Genomic DNA, 9495 nt, shown 5'->3' on the forward strand with positions numbered 1-9495 from the left:
AAAAATCTTTTCCATATTGTAAACCAAACCACTTTTGCTTTATTCTGGCTAAGAAAAACAGAGACTAATTTTTTAAAATTATTTTATGTAACAAATTGTGATGGACTACCTATTAAGTTCTACATCTACAAACTCCTTTTCCACTCTTTTATGTGTGTGTTTATTTCTAAAAAAAAAGTTTTATATTCACAATATTTTTACAACAAATTATATGTGGTTAGTTATTATTGGTTTACATTTGAATCTATTACTAAAATTATTTTTTTGCCTCAACAATAATAATCAGTAATAACTTGCCACTTAAAATTTTATGTGAAAAATATTATGAAAATGTTATGGACATAACATTTCTTGTTACATTAGCTGCATTTACCACTCACTTTTGAGTAATTTTAGAATCATAAATTAATCTATAATTTTTTAATCACAATTTTAATATAGCAAACTATGAGTAGTTAACTATCATTTATTTATTCGGTAAAAAAAAAAAAATCATCACTTATCTGTCAACTCCTTATTATTATTATTTTATTAATGACATCTTACCGCGTCACAATAATAGGAAAAAGGTGTAAAAAAAATTTGTGATGCTATTTTTCACAAGTGATAGTCCAATAATTATTGAAAGAAAAAAAAATTGATCGTATTAAGGCCAATGCGTAGAAAAAGTCATAGTACCTACCAGTAGAAAACGAGACAACGGGTCCCACCCTTATCTAATCTCTTACCCTTCAATCACACCAAAAGTCTCACACTCCCGAGCTCAGCGGTGACGTGTACGGCCATACCTGACACACCCCCATATATTAATGAAACAGAAAAAAAAGGCTACTGGACCCCACCTCACCCCAAAATACGTTTCTTTCTGTTTATAAAAAATCTCAGCTCCACCAACCAATCAAACTTCAAGAAACCTTCCTTCCTTTCCAAACCAAACAAAAAAAAAAAACTCAGAGCTGCCTCCCAATGGCTCGCACAGCTTTTAGCGTCGTCGTCGTCGTCGTCCTCCTCTTTATCGGCCTCTCCGGTTCGGTCTCCGCCGGTAGGGACCTAGTCGGAGATATTCTCCGGTTGCCTTCAGAAGCTTCCAGATTCTTCGGAAGAGGTCGTGGTGCTGATGTGGCCGATGATGATTCGTCCGGAACCAAATGGGCGGTTCTGATTGCCGGTTCCAATGGTTACTGGAATTACAGGCATCAGGTTATTTATTTATTTATTTATTTATTTTTTTACCTTCCAGTAAATTTTTGTTTTTTCGATTTTTCTGAACTTGTTATTTTCACAAATATCTAATTTTTAACTGTGTTTCCTTGATTTCTTTTTTTTACCCCTGGGTTGATTTTGTTTTTATTTATTTGTATATATATTTTTTGTTTTGAGTGGTGTGTTAAGAAAGCTAAATGATCATAATGGATTTGCCTAAAAGTAGTAAAAAGTTGATGGAATTATTATTGGGTTAAAAGCTTCTAATAATTTTCTTAAGTACTTTATTTAATGGCTTTTGTCTAAGAATCAGTCAGCACTTAGGATTAGTGTTTTCAATAAATAGGTGCGCGAGTTTGAATTGAATAAGTGAGATTTTTATGATTTTTGCGTAACAATAAAGATCAGAACTTATTATCAGTTCCAATTGATGAACTTTCGCTTGATTCAAAAGTATAAGCTATTAGGAAACGGTGAATTTGATCTTATGTTGCAAAAGCATAAGATATTAGGAGATGATGCAAGTAGAGAAGGGTTCGAAATTAGCACCACCTTTGATAACATGTTATATTGACAAATAAAAATATAGCAAATTAAATTTTATGAACTTCTTTTTCTTTGATAATTCGATCGAGCGTGGATTTGAACACTGGATGTCTTCCTCTGTATATATATATGTGTGTGTGTGTGTGTTTTGAAATTTTGTAATGCATTAGGGCACCTGATTAGTAAGCTGGCTCGGGCCGATTTATTGGATGAGATTATCAATCGATTTTTGTGTCTTTTACTTTGTGAGTTTCGGGATTATCAATACATTACTATTGTGTTGTATTTGGAAGGACCTTGTACTGATCTAATCATTCCTACCATGACCGCATTGAAAACAGAATTGTCAATGATGGACCAATTTGTTTTATAAGTGAGTTTATGGATTGATAACAGGGACTTTGCGGTTTGATATCTTGAGTTGGGAGGACCACTGTGTGAGTACACTGAATAAGTATTTATTCAACCTCCTCTTGAGTGCCATGTTATGCTCTCCTCTCACATGGTTCCACAAGTATTCATAACTTTTTTCCCCTATTTGGACTCTTTGTTGGACTTTACATGTTAAATCCCGGTGTGATGCAATCTAACTTGAACCTTGCCATTTTCTTAGTTGTTCTAGGGGATAAAATTACTATTAATGAACAAAAAGCTATAGGGTACGTAAAGATAATTCGCCTTGAGACAAGAAAAGAAACTGTATGTTTTGTAGCATAGTGCAGTTATGTTGACTAGTTTAATTTTTTTTTTTTAATTTTTTTTAATACAAGATAGAAATTCTACTATACCATAATCTAAGTGTAGACGTGTGTGAAACTCCCAACTGGAGACTTGAATCCCAGCTCTTGCCCCCCACGCCTCACAAGCACTTATACTTGTGGAGTGACCATCGCACTAAGGGTGTGCGGTGGTATGTTGACTAGTTTAATGAGTTCCTATTGTATGTATAAAGTAATGAGATCATTTGTTATTGTTTTTTGTGCTATGGATATCTTGGGCATGCTTGTGTCCTATTTAGAGCTTAGCAGTAAACCATTGTCTCTTGTTTGTAAGTGTGATTTTATTGTTTGATGAGATTGTTAATGCCCCCCCTCCCTCCCCCCTTCTATAACTTCTTTTACAGGCTGATATTTGTCATGCCTATCAACTGTTGAAGAAAGGTGGGTTGAAAGATGAAAACATTATTGTTTTCATGTATGATGACATTGCTTTAAATGAAGAGAACCCTAGGCCTGGAGTTATTATTAACAAACCGGATGGCGATGATGTGTATGAAGGAGTGCCAAAGGTCAGATTTCTTTCCTTAAGGTCTTAATTACTGCTAATACTGTAAGTTGTGATTTTCTCACTTATACAGTGGGTTCTATTGTGGCAGGATTATACTGGGGAAGATGTTACTGTTGGCAACTTTTTTGCTGTAATCCTTGGAAATAAAACTGCTCTTACAGGGGGTAGTGGGAAGGTTGTGGATAGCGGTCCAAACGATCATATTTTCATATACTATAGTGATCATGGGGGTCCTGGTGTTCTTGGTTAGTAGCGATCTTTAAATATATTTTTTTCAGTGCTTGCTTTTGTTGGTTGCAGGAGTTCATCAGATTGCTTAGTTTTCATTTACTTGGGCTATTAGTCTCTTAAGTTTTGGTGTGGCTTTCCTATTATTTGTGTCTGGTTTAGGTACCTTTTAATTTCCTCAAACTGAAGCTGTGATGCATGGGTTCCCATGTCAAAAGATATCTTTCTTGGTGTGTAACTATGACTTATGCATCACATATTAATAATTGGATGATTTTGGAATGGGATATTTCAAAGTTATACTCCCATTTAGCTGTAGAGGAGTCAGGGTCTGCTAAAGAGTTCTGGCAAATAGATTTTTTGTGTTTGTGTGTGCTCAAGCACACGTGTGTAAGGCTACTATCCGATATGGGTATAAGATTTTAAATACGTATGTGCTTTTCTTCTTCATCATCTTGGCAATTAAACGAATTATTCTATGATATGCACCCTTAAGCCTGTTTAGGAAGACCATCTAATTCTCTGGAAAGGATCAATTTAAATCCTCTAATAGAAATGAAGGTTCCATTGGAACAATTATTTATTTATTTATTCTTTTTTTTTTAATTAAAAAAGAAGGAAGGAAGCATGGATAAATAAATGACAAGAAGATATTGGAACATCCATTTGGAAGAAATGATGGAAGCAGGAGTTCAAGCACTAATTTTTTTCTTATATACATGGCTAAAACCATAGAAGTATCTGTTCAGCAGAAAAAATTTCAATCCCTCTCCCCTGATTATATTGATGACCATCCTTTTAAAAGTTGGCGACGATATTATAAGGCAAGATCTCTACTATAAGGCTTGGAATCTCCTGAGTTGTCCAACCTGATGTAGTTCAAACCAGTCTTGAGTTCCCAAGCAGTTGGCCAGGGCTAAAACTTGTTCAAAGTCTACTCAAGAAAATAAGTCTGAATACATTTTATACAATTAGTTTGTAAACGTTGTTCAGAATATTATTTCCTGTAATTTAAAATATTTTATTAGATGATGAATTTTATATTTTCTTTATCTGTATTATAATTTTTTGTCAGGCATGCCTACCAGTCCTTACCTTTATGCTGACGATCTGATTGAAGTTTTAAAGAAGAAGCACGCTTCTGGGACCTATAACAAATTGGTGTGTTACAAGTTGAACTATCATTTTCTTGAGGCATTTTACATTTTGGTGTGATGTTAATTTTTAGCTGGACTATGTGAACTTGTAGGTATTTTATCTTGAAGCTTGTGAGTCTGGAAGCATCTTTGAGGGCCTTCTTCCAGAAGGTTTGAATATCTACGCAACAACAGCATCAAATGCAGAAGAGAGCAGTTGGGGAACTTATTGTCCTGGAGAGGATCCTAGTCCTCCCGAAGAATATGAAACTTGTTTGGGTGACTTGTATAGTGTTGCTTGGATGGAAGACAGGTATGCAAAAATATTTCTGTATTTTTATGCATGTTATATGAGAAATAACAAGAATAGTTTGCAAATATCAGATTCACTTTAGTTATACTAAGATTAGTCTCAACCATATAGAAGAACTATCTCCAAAATGGTTCCAATTTACATGGTTGAGTAGACTCTGCACCTCCACTGTCCTCCAAAAAATGAAAAATAAGTCATATAAACATAGAAAAATTGAAAGGTAAGTGCATGTTGGCTGAAATCTATCACATCATGAATCTCTTTTCTCTACACCTATTTTGGGTTGCTTCTCTTTATATGATCACTCCTGTTTAGGTATTTCACTAAGCTGATGAACAAAAATTTAGAAGTATACACTTGATACTGTTCAATTCCTATTTTTCTGTTCTAGTTTTAACGGTATGACTTTGTGATCAGTGACCAACACAATCTGCGGACAGAAACTTTGCGCGATCAGTATAGATTGGTAAGAACCAACTGCATTGTTATGAAAGTTCAAAAAGGGGGGGGGGATCTTTGGCATAGCTTCCATTCAGTGCCCCATTGTGTTGGATGGGACATGATGCGGACACGTGTCTAAATCGTGTTGGTTGCAATGCACTGGACCCAAGCCAAACACCTAATTCTAAAGGGCAAAGAGAGAGTTACCATGTACTTAAAATATTTTTGTTTGATTGGGCAATGTGGGCCAAGTTTCCTTCATGTCAACAATGGGACATGTACAAGGAGTCAAGAACAAACTATGTGTGTTTTTGGGATCTGCTGTGTTAGAAGGGTCCAGATGCTGCCCGTGCAATTATTAATTTCTGATAGCATCTAATGATATCATTATGCTGGCATTCACAGGTCAAAACGAGGACTGCAAATGAAAATTCTGCCTATGGTTCTCATGTCATGCAATACGGTGATATAGATCTTAGCACGGACAATCTCGTCTGGTATCTGGGTACAAATCCTGAAAATGAAAACTCCACTTTTGTGGATGAAAACTCCTTGAGGCCACCTACAAAAGCTATCAACCAGCGAGATGCTGATCTCGTCCATTTTTGGGATAAGGTTTGTTCTCCCAACTGTTTTTATTTATCTTTTACTGTCCTTAATTCCAAATAATACAAGGACCTGTTGATTATAAGGAAAATGGGCCATCAATGTAACTTTTCTTTCTTGCTGTGAAATTCTAGTTGTAAATGTAAGGGGCTCTCCATTATATATTGGCAACACCTAATACATTTTCTTTGGAAGCTCACATCCTTTAATTTTAGCCTGTGATTCAAGCTTTTCTTTCTAAATCTTTTTTCAGTTCCGCAAGGCTCCTGAAGGCTCTCCTAGGAAAATTGAAGCTCAGAAGCAGTTTGTTGAAGCAATGTCACATAGAATGCATATAGATAACAGCGTTAAACTTATTGGGAAGCTCCTATTTGGAATTGAGAAAGGTCCAGAGGTACTCAACACTGTTCGACCTGCTGGGCAACCACTTGTTGAAGACTGGGACTGCCTTAAGACACTGGTATATTACCAATCCTCTGCCTCCCCTTCACCTCCGTGAAAACCTTTATTATTGTATTCCCTCTTGTTTTAACAAAAATAATCCAGATCTACTTGTAGCTCATCTGGCTATGACTAAACTAATACACGTAATTGCTTCTAGGCAAAGCCTACACCAAGATTAGCTTTAACAAAAACGGCAAGACCACCTTTTTTTAATCATTTTGAATGAAAGATCTGTGGGACCATTTTCCTTGAGTATTCTTAAGTGAATTATTCTCTTGCTGCTATATTTATAAGGATTTTGTTAATGTGTGCCCTTAGGGCACAATAATAAATCACTTTTGAAAATATTTTCTCGGAAATTGAAAAAGTATTGACAACTTTTTCAATTCTCGGGAAAATATTTCCAAAAATGAAAAGCTTAACGTGTGCCTTAAGGGCACACATTAACCGGACCCTATTTATAATGGTGTGTCCTAATCAATCATTTTTGTAGGTGAGGACATTTGAGACACATTGTGGATCCATATCCCAATATGGGATGAAACACATGCGCTCCTTTGCAAACATCTGTAATGCTGGGATTAAGAAGGATCAGATGGCTGAGGTATCAGCTCAAGCATGTGTTAGCATTCCTTCTGGGCCGTGGAGCTCTCTGCACAAGGGATTCAGCGCATGATTGAATCATAATGCGCAATTTGGAAGTCCAAAACTTGGACTGTAGTAATCTATATACAGGTTTGTAACGTACTGTAATTTGATGATGGTTCTCATGATTTCCTCATGTAAATAGAAATCCAGCTCCTTCATTATTCTGCTCTGTACTGAAGAACTTGTCATAAATTGTAATTAATATGACAGTGGCTGTTGTGATTTTATGAACATGCATCCGATTGTCTTATGTAACTTGAACAGCTATAAGCTATTGCATGAACAGAAGGGGCAAGAGCTTTAAATGTGCTTCCAAACTATTGCATGTGGGTCCTTGATGATGCAATTCCAAATGATTTATTAATACGTGTATGCACGTATGATTCGTTCTAGGAAAAGAAGAAAAGAAGAGTATGTTAGATACATAACATTTTTAACAACTTATTAAGATGGCAAGTTATTAATTTTAACATGGCACCAACACGGCTTTATTATTTTATCATTAATGTGTGACCTTAATAATTGTAACAAATATTGTGAGAAAATTGTGTCTCGAGACTTGCTGTGAAAAGAAAGTAGAAACATACTACCTTAATAATTGTAACAAATATTATGAGAAAATTGTGCCTCTAGACTTATTGGGAAAATAAGGTAGAAACATGGCAATCGACAAATTGAGTAACTATGGTAGGCCAGGTGACTGTGGCTCTCTCATGGGTTGGTTAAATTTTTGGAATCATGTCAATTATTGTAAGGGCAAATTGGACTTCCCCCCTTAAATATAGGATAGTTGCAATGTCCTCATTTAGTTTAAAATCTAGTAATGTTCCCCCCTTATCTTTTTTGTTACAAATACCTTACCTTATTTGTTGGTACTTTTTGGGTCAAATTAATGAAAAAAATCATGCTCTTTGAAAAATATGGTTGTAAATACACGTCAAAATCTTTAATACCCTCTAATAACATACATCAAAGGTACGAACACATCACAAACACAGTAAAATATAACATGCACAATTTGAAGGGTTATTATACCATGGAGATAACTTTTTGAGACAACTCATCCATAACCAAAAAATTCTTCTCTCTAATTACATGGTGGGTGGGTACGTGTCGTGGGGAGGGGGGACACTAAAGAATCACACACATTTAGGAAAATTAATTGGGTGCTTGAAAAATAATGGATACCTAGGGGGTACAAACATAATTTATACCCTTAACAATGTCCCTTGACAAAGGCCAAGGAATTGAAGTTTAGTAATGGGATCCTCTACCAAGGCAACAAAAATAACATAAACTTTGTCGACTGTCATCACTCTGAACTTCATTACCTCCATAGTGGAATATGTGAATCTTTTTCCGACAATCTATAGCCATTCATTGTCACTTTGCCGTGACCTCATAGGTTCATATTTCTTGAAACTCGAGAGGAACACCACATTCCCAAACGGAACACCCCTCCTCCTTAATCTCAAGTTTCCTCAATTGGGTTTGGACAACTTCTTGATACACATTGTAAACCCATGGACTAAGAGTATTTTCTCATAGATTTTTGTCATTGCTAATTCTCAATGAACTCAAAAGTCGGGTGGATCAATAATTTTTCAACTGCAAGCTTCTGGAGTTTACTGCAAGTTTTCACCATTGCACCAATAGGGTCATTTGTCAGGTAATTAGCACAGTGCCTTATATAATTGAGATGTTGCTTGTGCATGTCGGAATTATTTTGATCCTGACAAGTAGTGATAGGGTTTGCAAGTATGCTTGGGTGACAGATGAACTTTAGTTTAATTGGCACCTCTTCTCTTATAAGGCTAGGTGGGAGGTGAGGTTGTTGGTTCAAGATCAATTAACTATGTGTGTAACTTATTAGTGTTTTGTGTGTGTGTATGTGTGGAGAATCAACTTACTGATTGCTAATAAAAAATGAAATGCTGGGAGTGCTAGCACATGTACGGAGCGGTCATTCTCTGAAGTCCTTTCAAGCATTTTGCATTAGAAAATCAGCGGATCTGTTCTTGAAAAAGACAAGCCGGCTTGTGCTAAGATGGCCCCAAAGGATTTTTTGCACATATCCTGGCCTTGACTCCTTTGGTATTAGCTTTCCTATATTTTGTAAAGCTTTTACTAACGCTTGTTCTTTGTTTTGATCCTTTTGTTCTGTGTTTTTTATTTATATATATTTTATCTTTTTGTTTTGATCCTTTTGTTTTTTGTTTTTTTTTTTAAAGGAATACCATTAAGATGGCAAAATGAACACTCATATATGAATACTGACCATAAAAGTGAGAAATTATTGGTCTATCAGGAGGACTGCTGACATGGTCCTCCATAACATTTTAACCAATAAAATGCTGTTTATGCAAATGTGACATCATCTAGTAATTTTTATTTTTTATTCCTTATGCTGATTAAAAAGCCCACACATACATTTGCATAGATGACATCATCTCATTGGTCAGGAAAGATCACATCAGCCGTCGTGCTGTTGTAAATAATAATTTCTCCATAAAAGCAGATTGTTTTCACAAATTAGGGACAATTATAGCAAATATATCATAAATATAAAAAATTTAATGTGCAAAGACATGTTTTTCCTTTTTAAAGTAGGTAATGAAGAGAAGTACTTTATTAATATAATCT

The 9495-nt window shown here is 35.4% G+C and overlaps 1 protein-coding gene across 1 annotated transcript; it reads left to right on the forward strand.

The window, feature by feature from the left end:
- The first annotated feature begins 851 nt into the window (after positions 1 to 851).
- On the forward strand, positions 852 to 7172 carry LOC142622768 (vacuolar-processing enzyme-like). Its single transcript, XM_075796297.1, has 9 exons — positions 852 to 1200; positions 2873 to 3037; positions 3125 to 3281; positions 4340 to 4425; positions 4514 to 4713; positions 5131 to 5179; positions 5560 to 5769; positions 6014 to 6220; positions 6698 to 7172. The coding sequence occupies exons 1-9, from the start codon at positions 967 to 969 to the stop codon at positions 6878 to 6880; spliced, it is 1491 nt and encodes a 496-aa protein (XP_075652412.1). The 5' UTR covers positions 852 to 966; the 3' UTR covers positions 6881 to 7172.
- Positions 7173 to 9495: the final 2323 nt, after the last annotated feature.

The sequence above is a fragment of the Castanea sativa genome, chromosome 1, assembly GCF_040712315.1.
Source record: "Castanea sativa cultivar Marrone di Chiusa Pesio chromosome 1, ASM4071231v1".
Classification (NCBI taxonomy): domain Eukaryota; kingdom Viridiplantae; phylum Streptophyta; class Magnoliopsida; order Fagales; family Fagaceae; genus Castanea; species Castanea sativa.

Bases quoted from the DNA above. Each gene is read 5' to 3' on its own strand.
- LOC142622768 (XM_075796297.1), top strand. From the start codon at position 967: ATGGCTCGCACAGCTTTTAGCGTCGTCGTCGTCGTCGTCCTCCTCTTT. The intron at 1,201-2,872 runs GTTATTTATTTA...CTTCTTTTACAG, and splicing joins ACTGGAATTACAGGCATCAG to GCTGATATTTGTCATGCCTA. The intron at 5,180-5,559 runs GTAAGAACCAAC...TGGCATTCACAG, and splicing joins TGCGCGATCAGTATAGATTG to GTCAAAACGAGGACTGCAAA.